The sequence below is a fragment of the Thunnus thynnus genome, chromosome 20, assembly GCF_963924715.1.
Source record: "Thunnus thynnus chromosome 20, fThuThy2.1, whole genome shotgun sequence".
In the NCBI taxonomy this organism is placed as follows: Eukaryota; Metazoa; Chordata; class Actinopteri; order Scombriformes; family Scombridae; genus Thunnus; species Thunnus thynnus.
The window spans coordinates 22,997,581-23,012,205 of NC_089536.1; the positions used below are offsets into that span (position 1 = coordinate 22,997,581).

The following is a 14,625-nucleotide window of genomic DNA, read 5'->3' on the forward strand; positions in this document are numbered from 1 at the left end:
TCGGTAGTTGTCGATTCGACCGCGTGGCCTAATGGATAAGGCGTCTGACTTCGGATCAGAAGATTGAGGGTTCGAGTCCCTTCGTGGTCGCATTTTGCACTAGAGCCTGTTGACGGAGATTTTCAACAATTGGATTTTTAACGTTAAACCAAGTTTTGCTCCCGTAAAAACTTATTTTATCTTGTCACATATCCATGAATCAGTGATAGCATGCACTGCTAACATAACCGTTAGCAGTCTCTAACGTTATGCCCATAGTTAGCCTAGCCAACGTTACGTTTACGTTACGGTAACAGCCACTCGTTTACAGAAACAACAGTTGATACGTGTGACTTCGGTGCAGTTAGTGTTATAGTATAAATTCAACACAAAACATACAAATTAAGATAATGACCAAGACATGTTTACCGTCATATACTGACCTAACCACAGAGGTATGTGTGGTAGCAGAGTGGCGCAGCGGAAGCGTGCTGGGCCCATAACCCAGAGGTCGATGGATCGAAACCATCCTCTGCTAAGCTTTTTATGTTTTCCAGTTTGACAACTAATTATTTTATACTTGTGTTCCAATATGTCGCTATTCCCAGTTGGCATTTCTGCTTCATTGACCATTATTGCTTTATTCAGTCATTCCCTTAAAATAAGGTAAAAAATTCTCACATTTGTCTGTATATTTATGATATCATGTCAGATTTTACTGCAATATACAAAACAGGACATGAGGACATAGTAATCACTGGACAGACAAATAATATTAAATTATTAACAATACAATCACATTAATCAAAATCCACTCGTCTGCTCTGCTTGGTCGCTGAATGAATCTTCTTCTGTTTGAGGCGCTCCTTGTTCCTCTTCTCTAACCTGCACAACATTTTTCACATTAAAGACATGTGTTAGCCACATTTTAGATGAAAGTAAAGGACAAAAGAAACAATAAGCTCTCTACCATTAGGTAATACCTGGCTGCCCTAAGGGCTATGTCCTCTGCTGTTGGCTCACGTGGCTTCTCACTGGCCTCAGCGATGATGGCGGAGATCTTCTGTATACAGTCCCAAAAGTTTCTCTGCTGGCTCCTGCTCAGCTCTGAGGTCACCAGCAACTCCCCGGCCTTGTTAATGCGGTTTTTGTTCTGTGCCACAAAGCAGAAAATTAGTACATTTTGTCTTATTGGTTGCTGGACCTACAGTCTCAGAGTTGACAGACACAAAAATCATCCAATACACAGGTCATGCCAAGACTAATTGCACTGCTTTCCTAAAAAAAAAAAATGTTTAATTGATTTTTATCTGAGAACTACATTATTTTTCCACATATTTGTTTTGTTTAAAGGTGATGCAAGTATAACTTTCAATTCAGGCATTTTACCAATGCCACAGTATTTGAAAACAAACCTTTTCAAGGATTTTCTGTCGAACATCTTCTGGGATCCAGTCGGCTGTATGCAGGTGGAATCGGACCTCTGCTTTTGTGTTGACTTTGGGTTGAGACAGAAGCAGAGAAAGTCAAAACAGCGTACCTTGCCACAGTACATCAGCTGATAAATAGCAGATCTGCAGAATACAATACAGAACTAATTTAACATCAAACAGATTCATTAACAGATTCAAGATTTAAGATGTTATACAAGCTGACATGATTATACCATATATGCAATTATGTACCAAGGAGCATTTTTAAAATAATAAGTTCAACTTTGAGAACCTTTATTGACATGCTGACCACCAGGACCACTGCTTCTGCTGTAAGATACTGTCAGACGGTCTAAGAAGAAATATATTGTTAAAAATACAAGATGATAAATAAAATGCTTTCTTTCTCTGCTTTAATAAACATATAGTTGTATATTTACCCACTGGAACGTGCACTTGAGTGTCCTGAAAAAGTCAAAATAAACACTCTGTTGCTTTATTGTGCATCAAGGACAAAAGTCCATTGTACTGTGAAAAACATCATGAGACATTACATTTAGACTGTAAGTGCATTATGAAGGGATCTTCTAATGGTCAGTATGAACGGGAGGAATGATTACAGCAAGAAAAACATGTTTCAGTGTTTATTTGGGCACCTGACTGCTGTTTTAATACAGACTTGAAAAATTCTGAAACCGTACTTTAACGGAGTGATTGTCACAGCAAACTATAAACAAATCTGACCACATTGCCTCGGCAAGGACTTCAGGAGTTTTGAGAAGAGAAATGCTAAATACTGCACATATCGAAATCAGCACCTCCTGAAGATAATATACCTTCATTCACATCATTCATTCATTTTATTCCTGTTCTTCCTGGGCTGTGACCCTCTCTCTTGAGTATATGGCCATGACAGCTTAGCTCGTTATTTATTTTACAGCAAGCTAAACCAAGGGTTCAGTGTCAGAGGACTCTAACCTGTGTAGTGTCTGTCCCTCGGGTCCCGTAACCAGCTCTCGGCTGGAGAGTGTTGTTTATGTCTCTTATTATAACACCTCGTAGTTTTACATGCTGAGGAATCACGGTTATTCCTGCACTAACGTTACTACAAAGTAAATAGCAACGCCGTGCTATATGTGCCGCCATGTTAGACTGACGTAGTTACGGCCAGTGAACTGACGATGCACGTAATGTTGCTACTGCTAAACGGCACATACATCTAATAAAGTATGTTATCGTGATACCTTACTGTTGTTAAACTTGCGTGCTGCAAATACTGACAATATTTTACACTACAGTTACGGCGGCTGTAGTTCAAGAAAAACAAAACTTAGGTTCCACCGAGATTTGAACTCGGATCGCTGGATTCAGAGTCCAGAGTGCTAACCATTACACCATGGAACCGTGCGAAGAAGCAGGGAAACTGTGTTTATAAACAAAACTACTTGATACATAAAATGAATGTCTTGAGATATATAGTAATATTTACTTATACGTGACAATTTTCAAATGATGACTGAAGGACCGTTTTGTTTTTTCAAACAATTAGGAGAGAGATACACCGATAAGATGGGAACTAATAATAATACTCTGCACATACATCATTTTGCACAGTTAAGCTCAGACATTCAACTGTAGGAACAAGAAGAAAAACATATTTTTGAGTGGAGGGGCACTTTAAGGATTTAAACAAGATAATGCAAGAGAATTTAACTTGTGAAAATACCATATCATACACAAATGATTATTCAAAGTAGAGTATTTTATATATAAATATATATAAACATGTTTTGGGGGGAATCTTTAACAGTACCTTAAAAGTGAACTTTTCTTATTTTATACCAATAATTAGAGAGAGTAAAACACGGTTTATTCAGCAAAATAAGTAAAACAAAAAATAAAACTAAAATAAATAACGTTAGCTATGTATGGGGGGTATAATAGGAGGAAGGACTGTCTCTCGAGTGGAAGTAACCAAGAGAGACAGTTTAGAAGAGATAATTTAGTGGAATTTGTAGTTGCATTCAGCAGTCAAAAGGCGTGCATAAAACTAACGCCACCTGCCAGGAGGTGGCACAAACGGCATTGGTGCTTAAAACATAATGAAGCAAAAAGCGGAACTATTGTCCGCTGCTCTTTGTTACTGTGGGGTCGCTTTATCACATGGACACGGCTGATTTGCTGGCAAAACAAAACAAGCCACCCTCCTATATTTAGCTGTTTGTATGTGGCTAACCAAACACTCCGACAGTAAAAAGTAGGCCATAGAGCAGGATGTTCATACTGTGGTAATAACTGTGTTTTACGGGATTATCGCTAGCTATCATTTTCTCGCAATAGCTTTAACGCCAGAGTATTTTTAGCTAACGTTAGATAACGTTAGCTAGTGTGAGAGGCTAGTCACGGATCGTTGTACATTCAGCTAACTGTCGTTAAACTCATTAACGTTAGCAACATTATTTAACGTTAGTTAATGTAGCTTTAGGTGTTGTCAGATAAGTAGCATACTAAAGCACTGTAACGGTAACGTTATGTGCTCTCAAAATTATAGCTGGGGCGTTTCTGACCAACGTTAAATTATTAAGCCGATGTACATGCGCATCTGCTTGAATACTCTGTGTATTGTTAGCTTTTAGCTGCTTCACACCGTCAGACAGAGCGACTTTGGTAACGCAGGAAACTAGAATGTTGCAACACTGGTATGTACTAGTGAACCTGCTTCACCAGTGAAGTCATGAATGGTTTGGAGTGTGCACTGTTGAAGAGATTGAGTTGAACTACCATCAGTGAGATATCCGGCTTGTAAATCTGCAAAATGCCTGGACTGGTGGTTTTTGGCCGGCGGTGGGGCATCGCCAGTGACGACTTTGTTTTCCCCGGCTCCTTCGAACTGTTCGTCCGTGTACTTTGGTATGTTGTCCACATTCACGACTGCCCATACATCACTGCCTTTTGACTAGCCACCTGAGTTCCAACTTGTGAATATTAATCAACTCTGCTCTTGTCTTTCCCTGCTGGTGTTTTCTACACAGGTGGATCGGCACCATGATCCTGTACACTTACCATAAGAGTAATTTTGATTGTAATGGGAGAGGTGTTCTTCACAGCTATCTGGTTGGATTGTTGGTTGTGCTGGCGCTCATCATCCTGTCACTATGTGCTATTGTCTATGTCAGTGCTCAAGGTAAATCAGTTGTCATTTCTCAGGTCTCCTGCCTTTAAATTATGTGAGCTTAATACATGAAGATAACTAGGCATTAAACAACCTTTTGTAGGAGTGCTTTCACATAATTTTGCCCACAGCAACAATAGTGTCAAAACACCAATTATTCCGTGATATGCAATACCAGTAGATTGCAAGACAGTTGCTGCTTTACACAACAAAGCTTTAAGAAACTGTTGGGAAATGATTACAAGCAAAGTTCAAAGTGTCACTCTTTTTTTTATCAGTGTTTTCATTGATTTGAAAAGTCCATGAAATCCAAAACTGGCCTGGATTTTCTTTTCCTTTTTTTTGTTGTTGTTAGTGATTCTGATTTTTGGTGGAGGACCCAAAAGCACATTTATTGTTTAACAACTTATGATTACTTAAGGTTACTCTAATGAAACATTGATGAGACAGTTTAACTGTTAATCACCCTTTGTCACTGGTCACTGGTGAAAGGCACTAGTCAATTGTTTTGTTGATTTCATGGATATCAATGATTACTTCTCAGGTACCATCACGAACCCCGGCCCGCGGCGCTCCATCCCTGCGCTGGTGTACCTGCGTGCTCTCCTTTACATCCCAGAGCTGGTGTGGGCCTGTCTGGGAGCTTTTTGGGTGTCTGATGACAGCCAAGGCTGCGATCCTGCCACAGTGGGTTCTGTCATCGCAGCAGTGGTTGCCAGGTAGGTTATCCAGGGCTATGAGTTCATGACTGTTAATTATTGTTAGAACTAATTGTTGGAAGAGGTGATCTGATCGAGCGTCTTTCCGTCCTCGTCACAACAGCTGGATCATCCTGCTCTTCACGGGTTTGGGTCTGGTATTTGTCTTTGACCCACTGGGTAACCCCCGTCCTCAGCCTTCTGCCATGGAGCCGCTGGGAGTACGAGACCTGGAGAGCAGCGAGGGCACCCAGTTCTTCACTACGGCTCGCTCCGTGGCTGTCAAGGTGTGGGAGAGCAGGCTGCGGCTGCTGTGCTGTTGTCTGCCACAGGACGAAAGCCACAGAGCGGCGTTCTCCAGCATCGCACAACTCGTCAGCGGATTCTTCTCGGTAAGGGTCACATCTGTCGATTAAATTAATTAATGGAATTAGACGTGAAAGAATGAATATGTAAGTAAGACTAAAACTAATTTGATAGTTTCAAATATATTCAAATGTGTGTAGTTTGAAATATATATTTTTTTAACACTTCCACAAAACACATTGTGAGATATTTCCTGGTGTTGCGTGTGTGTGTTGCAGGACACAGATCTGGTTCCCAGTGACATAGCAGCTGGTTTGGCTCTGCTGCACCAGGAGCAGGATAAGATGGAGCAAAGCAGAGACCCAGAAGTCATAGTTACTCACAGCCCATCCTCTCCTATTGTAAGTAGGAGCAGACAAGAGTAGCGGTAAACCACATTTGGGATCCACAGGATTTGCAGCCAGTTACTGTAACTTGTTGTTAACATAGTAAATCCTAACTTACTTGTCTATCTTTTACTGTTTGAAGGGTGAAGATTTGGAGTTAGAGTTGGAGAAGGCAGCCCACTGTATGCAGTTTGCAGCTGCAGCTTATGGCTGGCCATTGTACATTTACTCCAACCCCCTGACTGGGCCCTGCAAACTCAGCGGAGACTGGTAAGATGTTGTTTTTGTTTATTGGAGTCAATGAGACCTACCAGGCAAGTCAAAAGACCAGCCAGCTCTGAAGGACAGCTGCTGACTGCATCTATAAGATACTATTAACTTATCTTTCGCTGTGTAAAGGGTGCAGTTTTTGCCTAGTTCAGACCCGGTTAGTGAGGTAACTCAAAACGTGTGTGTGTGTGTGTCAGCTGTAAGAGTCGCGCCGCTGAGTATGAAATAGTTGGGGGAGACCACCTCGGCTGTCACTTTTCATCCATCCTGCACAGCACTGGTTCGCAGTACAGAGACTTCATCTACGTCAGCTTCCACAACCAGGTAGGAACTTCACTACTTCACTAGTTCACTGGTACTAGTCTGACAGTCTCAGTGATTCAAATTGTCTGTCCGGATTCTGTTGATCATTTAAGCAAGAAGGGTTTTTGTTGCAGATCTATGAGATCCCGTTCTTCGTGGCTCTGGATCATAAGAGGGAGGCGGTGCTGGTGGCTGTCAGAGGAACACTGTCACTGAGGGTAAGTTAGGACTCCAACGAATCACTTTTTTTGTGTATAATGTAAAAATACATTGCTGTTTTTTTCTTCTTTTTTTACAGTATTACATTACATTACCACGTCTTAAAGTCTAAAACACACTGCATCAAATTTGACACACCATAAACTAAGTGCATGTGTTAATGTGAAAAAATGCTATTTTCCCCAGTATCATCATCTTTTTTTTCTATATACAGTAATGTGAACTATTTACCCTCTTGTTTCCTCTTTCAGTATTGAGAATCACTTCTCTGTTTGGATAGATGGCTTGGTAACTGATATAAGAAAGAGATAAATATATCTTCAAGATGTGGCCACTCCTTAAGAGAAATTGAAATAGCGCTCATAGAAAAAGAAGACAAAATGGGAAGTGAAAGTGTGCAAGAGTGCACACATAGGAAGAAAGAGTTATTGTTGTGTATTATTTGGCTGAAATACATTATAATCATTCTGATCATGTGCATCAAGTCTAAAATATTTGTCCTGACATTGATCCTGAACACATTATTTGTTATATATGGAGGCTATGTTATTAATACCACTTGTTCATGTAAACAGCTTCTTTTTTTCTTGTGTTTAGACTACATTTAACAGTTATTTCTTAAATGAACAACAGCTTTATAGAAACACATGTTAATATTTCTCAAAAGTCTATAAAAAATATTCTTTGTATTTGTGCTGAAACTCAGGTATCTCATTGGCTTTAGTATCAAAGAATCTCAAATAATACCCAACCCTAGTAGCCTGTCAGTTCAGCTTGAATCTGTGATACCTGTGAATGAGTCTCTCAGTTTATTGTACATCTTGACTGTGTGTCCGTCCTGCAGGACGTCCTGACAGACCTGTCGGCTGAATGTGAGAACCTGCCCATAGAGGGAGTGTCTGGAGCCTGCTACGCTCACAAGGTGAATGTCTGTGTAAACACCTCTACTTTGCAGAGCTTTGATTTACTCACGTGTGTGTTTCCTCAGAGATGAACGTGCCTGCCTCTCTTGTCTCCTGCAGGGCATGTGCCAGGCGGCCAGTTACATCTATAAGAAGCTGGTCAACGACGGCATCCTGAACCAGGCTTTCTCCATTGCACCGGTCTGTAATCTACTGTGTTGTAATAAACTGCTTTTTTCTGGCTGAGTTTCCTTGGCTTAGGTATTTTCATTATATTCTCCTGCTGACGGGTTTATCGTAAAATCCATAAATTCCGAATGGACTAGTAAATTACGCATTCACGTGATCAAGCTTTGCCAGAGACTACTTACAATCAAGAGTGGAAATTGGCTTTGCAGAGGTAATAAATCCTGAATAAGAATGCGGTGTGTTTGTGTGTTTTGTAGGAGTACAAACTGGTCATCACTGGTCACAGTCTGGGTGCAGGCACAGCTTCACTGCTGGCCATCCTCTTGCGCAACTCCTTCCCCACCCTGCAGTGCTACTCATTCTCTCCACCAGGGGGACTCCTGAGGTAAGGAAGACATACTGTAGGTCAGTGGCAGGCTAGTAGCACCCATTCAACACAAATATTTGACCCCCTAAAGAATGCTGAAGTTTTCCTTCTTATAGATGACATCAACTCTTTTACATTACTTTTCCAGTCAATAACAATGTAAACCCGAGGCTCATGTAAATCCCAGTAAACATGACCTTGCAACTTTACTAGATTGACTAAATTGACACAGATTTGTGTCAGTAACAGTGCTTTCCTTCAGCCATAAATGAAGCAGACCACTGTTTATTGTGTATAAATAATATATCAAGAACATTTCTAGTCTAGTAGTGTAATACAGAAGATATGTTTGTCTTTATGAGTCATGTTTTGCCAAATGGATTTTCACAGAAGCTGCTGTAACTCTATTAGCACTCACTTTCTAATGGGAATTATGATATCTGCCCTCAGATCCAACCCTGAAACTGTGATATAAACCACATTTCATTATTGAAATGATTCAAAGAAATATAGAACAAACACATTAAAAACACATTTGGGTGTGTTTTCACTGTGTCTGTACAGCATCAGCCCCACAATAAAGAGTGCTGGAAATAAATGGCTCATGAACCTAATTGCTGACCCTTGATATACATTATATATGACTTTGTTTTCAAATATGCTACAGCTCAAAGTTAGATAAAGCTGTCTAAACTTCAGTTTTAACATACTGTGTTTTTACACATTTGTTATTCTTATTGATCGTATATCTAGGAACAAAGGAAATCTGAAGTTCCTGGAGGCATTTCCTTGAAATAACTTTTTTTTTTTCCATTGAAGTAACACTTGTGCTTCACAGTCAGGGAACCAGCTCAGGTCTAGTGTTTGTCTCTAGTTTCAACCTGCAGCGTTTGGCCCACAGGCCACTATCTGCCTACACCTGCTGTATGTACTGTATACATCTCATTATAGGACCTTTATTATTACATGTATGATTTCAAAGGTCAGATTAAAATATGTAAGTATATAACATATACAGTATATGTTCACATAAAATGTGCAGGTGTTCTTATTTGTGTTTTCCAAAGTAACACTGTTTACTGTTCTGTGTTTTCTAGTAAAGCCTTAGCTGATTACTCGAAGGACTTTATAGTCTCTGTTGTGCTGGGAAAGGATCTGGTCCCCAGGTAAGACAGACTACTTCTTCTATTTTGTTTAAAGTATATACTGTATAGCCATAAGAAGTCACTGGTTTGATCATATTACTTGTTTATAATGAATAAATCATGTATGTTGATACTGGTTAAGTCCTTGTATTTACTGTGGGTCTTGGAAGGTAAATACATGTTTGTGTGTCAGCAGCAATGCAAACTCTTGCCTTCAAAAGGCCAATATGAATGTGCTGTGGAGTACAGACTATTATAGACTACTGCGTAATGAAGACTCTATATTTGGCTCTGCCCTGTTATTACCAGCACAGAGAAGGAGAGAATGAGTGCAACTCCCACACTCCCTTTTTCTCTCTTCTCATAGTTGTATATTTCGTTCCTCTTTTTGTAGACTGAGCATTCCCAACATGGAGGATCTGAAGAGAAGAATTCTTAAGATAGTTTCAAACTGCAATAAGCCGAAGGTAAGAACAACTCCACTGATACTAGCGTAGCTTTATATCTGGCTCTTGAGTCATTATCACACATGTCTGTGTGTGTTCCAGTACCGCATCCTGCTGCAGGGATGCTGGTATGAGTTGTTCGGAGGAGACCCGGATGACTGCCCCACTGAGATGGACAACAGGAGGGAGGAGGAGCTCAGCCAGCCGCTGCTGGGAGAGGAGTCGCTGATGATCCGTCATTCATCATCCTATCAGAGCCTGGCGTCAGACGACTCACCCGCCCACACAGCCGCACACTTGCCTCTCTTCCTGCCAGGCCGCATTCTGCATATCACAGAAGACGGGCCGTCACGGAGGTTCGTCTACAAATATGTAACGATGAATTCTTGACAGATGATTTTGGATGCCAGCATTCACATGAACGATGCAAACACACCTATATGTTAAATCTGAACAACATTTCTTCTTTCTCTCTTTTTCCTTAGATCCTGTTTTTCCCAGGTCAGATACCGTGCAGAGTGGTCTAATGAAATGGCGTTCAGGAGTATTTTGATCAGTCCCAGGATGTTAGCGGATCACATGCCCGACATCGTGCTGAAGGCACTCAACAGTCTGACCAGCGACAGGCCTTTCTCCCTCTGCCCGTCATCATTAAACAACAGCCAGAGCAACACTATCTGAAATGCACTAGTGAGACTGATCCCATATGTCTGTGCTCCCAGACTCTACAGTATCTTAAGCCCAGTTTTGATTTTCTGCACGTGTGATCCAGGACTGTTCCAAATACTTTACCCAGCCTCTTTCTTCACAGACCTGATCCTAAAGCCCATTTTCAAACATAGACATTTGGAAACATGATTGTAGTCACAGATGATGAAATGAGATTTATCTGTCGCCATGACTGAACCTAACTTTAAGAGAAATACGTCAGAACACTCGGACTTCTTTGTTAAATTGCACTTTTAATTATTTAAATTGAGTTGTTTTACATCAACTTTTTTGAGTTACTCCATGAGCAACTTTATGCCATGATCTCTGAATGTGCGTTGTGTACAATATTTGACAGTGCTAATGTCAGTGATCTACACTTTCTGTTTGTGTGAGTGCTGTACGGCAGGTAGAGGCTGCCCCCTCTGGTCACTCAAAGTGTCCGCTCCTGTCTTCCTCATCTGACTGAAGAGCCATCTGAACCCAGATGTGAGGATATTAAGGGTAACTTCTACCTCAAAATGTGAACTGAAATGTTGCGTCTTCGTTGTATAGTGATTGTGGTCAGTCTGTCTTGTGTTTTAATGTCTTGAAACATCAGGGTGAACAGTGCCTATGCATTAAAGAAAAACAAGTCAACAGAATTGCTTTACAGAAAAAAAAGGCAGTGATGAGTGCAGTGTGTTTACAGTAAGTTTTGTTCTGCGTTATTCTATAATGCAGCTTGAATAGTGCATGGTGTCTGGCAGATAGATGTAAGAGGTAGAAAGATTGTACTTTTTTTGTGGGAACCTGTTTACTTGCCATTGATATTGCGTCATTTCTTTCAGGTAATATATAATATTAAAGTTTGAGCAGCCTGCATAACTATTTCACATCCTCAATAGATTGCATTGGACTCCTTGATGCAAATAAAAGCTTTTTTGAAGCACAACTTTCATCCTTTTGATTTTTCCTCTACCATGAGGAATAATATGAGTAAAACTTGTAAGTGACAGCAACCTGTTGAACTGAATGACGTTAAACAAAAAAAAGTGTTTTCAAAGTGGATTCTCTTCTGGACTGCAGCTGCATGAGTCAATGGGAGGAGGCATAAATAATTCTGAAATATTTCCAATGAATAGATCCCAAAGGATTAGCTTCAGTTTTGACTCTATCCTCCCCGTCTGTCTTTAGCATGTGACGTCAGCGCGACGTCCCGTCACCAACACATGACATCTTCAAGTGATCCTCGTAAGCTCCCACTTCTAAGTTGGACATGGTAAATTCCATTGCGGATAGTCCGTATATATTCATCAAAGATGGCTCAATAAAAGATATTTCTACTTTTGGCAGCGAAATTATGTAAGAAATCAAATGGTGTGTCTATGTAACTACTTTGTGCTGCAGCTTTCGAATAAAAGGGAAGAAACGGTTACCAAGCCAATTTCTGTAATTAATTTGCGAGGTTACTAAATGTGAAAATTAAAGTGGCACATAGAATGAGTAGAAACACACATGCGAGAATAGATAGACATGAACTACTTGAGCACTAAAGCAATGCTGTATTTCTTTTAATCTGTTGTTGACACAGTTTGTTCTCCGCCCCCTAAACGTCACGTAGCTGTAGCTATATATGAGCAACAGGCCAGATTAAATTATTATTTTTTTCAGCTCTAACAATATTAAGTGAGGAGCTAATAGTCTTCATTTCCGATATTTGTTGCCACTCTTTCGCTACATTGTAACTGTAGTCTTCCAGTGTTTTGTAGCGCTTTTAATGTTTTTTTGTGTATCTTTTACTATTTGGCTTTATTTCAGAATTACATAGCTGAAATACTGTATATCTAGTAACACCTGAGATTAAAAAAAATCTCATTATTTCTTTATTTAAGTAGCGTTTTACTAGTTTGCTAAGTCATCTATTTGCATGACTGCTCATATTTCCGACAGCACTTGAAGGCAGCAACAGGAGCTCATCTGTTGGACAGGGAAACTAATCAGCAGCCAAGTAAAGACTTTTCAGTACTGAAAGCTACAAGGAGAGCAAGCTGCGAAAGTCCGCCGTCCAGGGGAGGAAGGGATACTAACTTTGTTAATGAAGTGTCGTGTCTCAGTCGTACAACTCACAAACAGTCGAGCAATGTTTTAGAAAGACAGTTTAGTTGCTCCGAGAGCCTCTGGCCAGCTGAAGCTTGCGGCTAGCTCATTAACGTTAGCTGGGGGAAAGAAGCGCAAGTGGAGGCAAGAAAATGGAGCTGGACGACGTAGTCCTGTATCAGGACGACTCGGGCAGTTCTGCCATGATGTCCGAGCGGGTCTCAGGTCTGGCCAGTTCAATATACCGCGAGTTTGAACGGCTCATCGAAAAATACGACGAAGACGTAGTGAAAGAGCTGATGCCGCTGGTCGTCGCCGTCCTGGAGAACTTGGACTCGGTGTTTGCTGTCAACCAGGAGCACGAAGTGGAACTGGAGCTGCTGAAGGAAGACAACGAGCAGCTCGTCACCCAGTATGAGCGAGAGAAAGCACTGAGGAGAAACGCCGAAGAGGTGGGTTTCACCAAACAGCCGCCAAACTCATTCCCTAAACCGGATTTTAGATTAAAGGCTCGCATTATGTACTCTGGTATGAAAAGACTAAACGCCGAACTCAATTCGAAAATCTGGCAAATCAGTGTTGCGACGTTTATCCACCACAAATCAAGCGTCAGTAATCAAGAGTCAATAACTTTTCTCACATTTATAAACCACTCTTTGATTCGGCATACAAACAGATCCCCATAGAGCACTTTATTGAAGAAGAGTAAAACTTTATTAACTGGTTGATGCTACTTGCTACAACCCAGTTTGGCGCATATGTTCCCTCATAAATATGAGGGAACTAACAGACCGCGATGACAAGACATATTATAGGTATCTTATCTCACCAGTAAACAAGATTTCCTGCGCTAACAAAATGCTGGAACACACATATCGCTTGTGAAGTACACGCTGTACTAAATAGCTGCTAGTTTATGTCACCATGGATGCCTCTCTTGGGAAAACACTTGAAGTTAAAGCTGCATAAAGGCTCATGTGCAGCACTGTAGTTGAGTTCGGGACACATCTAAGTTATATGCACGCCAGTCAGTGATTTGTTTATCAGCTGCTGCCTCCATCGAGTACAAATTTGAATCTCAGTAATCACACTCAGCTTCATGTCTAATGACAAGTCTCACTGAAGCCAAAGCTATGACATGCCCCGTCATTCGATTCAACCGAAATTACACACTCACTTCACTGCCTCATCACTGCAGCGCTGCAGTGACACATTTGTTTTGGTGCTGCAATCATACACACTGTGTCTGAAATTTAGAGTGTTTACAGCCTAATTAGCTGAACAGTAGTTCCACTTTTGTCCCGCTTCGCTGTTCGGAAACTGGGAAGATGTTGTATAAAAAGAGGTAGTATTCTACAATGATCATCCTATATAGATGTAAAAAGTCAGCAGTTAAACGTCTGTCATTGAGCTAGAGCAGAGTCAAAACCATAGAAAATGTATCACTGTCCAAATACTTATGGACATATGTATTTTCTTCTGCTCAGCTGACTTATCACTGTCTTCTTATTTCATGGGAATGAGAGCAAAATTCCAGCTGTGTAATATTTTACAACAGCTTCATGTAAAGCTGTAGTCTTGCTGCTTACATACTTTCTCTCAGTAAATGTAAAATTGGCGATGCCTCTCCTGACAGCAAACAATAAATTTTCTCCTCACTAAGACACCTGCCATAAATCTCACAGACATGAAGCCTGTACAGAATCCAAAGCAGCAGCAGGCAGACTGATGAGATGGAAAGCGTTAGCGCTGTGTGCTTTGCTTTGCTAGCCTATTAGCACAAACTCCAAGCTGTATCCCTCTACACGTGTGTGTGTGTGTGTGTGTGTGTGTGTGTGTGTGTGTGTGTGTGTGTGTGTGTGTGTGTGTGTGTGTGCACTTTCCCTCCCACCTTCAGTACCTATTGTTAGATATGAGGGAGTGTGTAAGAGTTTCCCTCTCAACTGAAAGTCCAAGTTATAAGTTGACTCATGCTACAGTATCATTACATTAACAATATTCTGAAGACATTTGTGAGACCAAG

At 40.7% G+C, this 14,625-nt stretch overlaps 3 protein-coding genes and 2 non-coding genes across 6 annotated transcripts in view; 3 read left to right on the forward strand and 2 right to left on the reverse strand.

Moving 5' to 3' along the window:
* The first annotated feature begins 17 nt into the window (after nucleotides 1-17).
* On the forward strand, nucleotides 18-90 carry trnar-ucg (transfer RNA arginine (anticodon UCG)). Its single transcript has one exon. It is a non-coding gene; the product is annotated as a tRNA-Arg (tRNA).
* A 558-nt stretch (nucleotides 91-648) lies between these two features.
* On the reverse strand, nucleotides 649-2,601 carry mrpl58 (mitochondrial ribosomal protein L58). The gene is made up of 6 exons (XM_067576355.1): nucleotides 2,391-2,601; nucleotides 1,853-1,877; nucleotides 1,705-1,764; nucleotides 1,395-1,477; nucleotides 963-1,132; nucleotides 649-864 (listed from the first exon to the last, which is right to left on the reverse strand). The coding sequence occupies exons 1-6, from the start codon at nucleotides 2,556-2,558 to the stop codon at nucleotides 780-782; spliced, it is 591 nt and encodes a 196-aa protein (XP_067432456.1). The 5' UTR covers nucleotides 2,559-2,601; the 3' UTR covers nucleotides 649-779.
* A 143-nt stretch (nucleotides 2,602-2,744) lies between these two features.
* Nucleotides 2,745-2,816, reverse strand: trnaq-cug (transfer RNA glutamine (anticodon CUG)). The gene has a single exon. It is a non-coding gene; the product is annotated as a tRNA-Gln (tRNA).
* Nucleotides 2,817-3,406: 590 nt separating this feature from the next.
* Nucleotides 3,407-11,457, forward strand: daglb (diacylglycerol lipase, beta). The gene is made up of 15 exons (XM_067576354.1): nucleotides 3,407-4,322; nucleotides 4,445-4,596; nucleotides 5,129-5,303; nucleotides 5,407-5,674; nucleotides 5,867-5,989; nucleotides 6,117-6,244; nucleotides 6,442-6,568; nucleotides 6,682-6,765; nucleotides 7,611-7,688; nucleotides 7,789-7,869; nucleotides 8,115-8,242; nucleotides 9,322-9,390; nucleotides 9,764-9,836; nucleotides 9,918-10,171; nucleotides 10,301-11,457. Exons 1-15 carry the CDS (start codon nucleotides 4,228-4,230, stop codon nucleotides 10,494-10,496), a joined length of 2,031 nt encoding a protein of 676 aa, XP_067432455.1. The 5' UTR covers nucleotides 3,407-4,227; the 3' UTR covers nucleotides 10,497-11,457.
* A 741-nt stretch (nucleotides 11,458-12,198) lies between these two features.
* The window catches only part of spag9b (sperm associated antigen 9b), a 39,063-nt gene continuing 36,636 nt past the window's right edge, over nucleotides 12,199-14,625 (forward strand). For both annotated transcript variants that reach the window (XM_067576351.1, XM_067576352.1), the window contains exon 1: nucleotides 12,199-13,054. In XM_067576351.1, coding sequence (XP_067432452.1) covers nucleotides 12,755-13,054 — 300 coding nt within the window. In that variant the 5' untranslated portion in view covers nucleotides 12,199-12,754. The remainder of the gene's footprint in view (nucleotides 13,055-14,625) is intronic.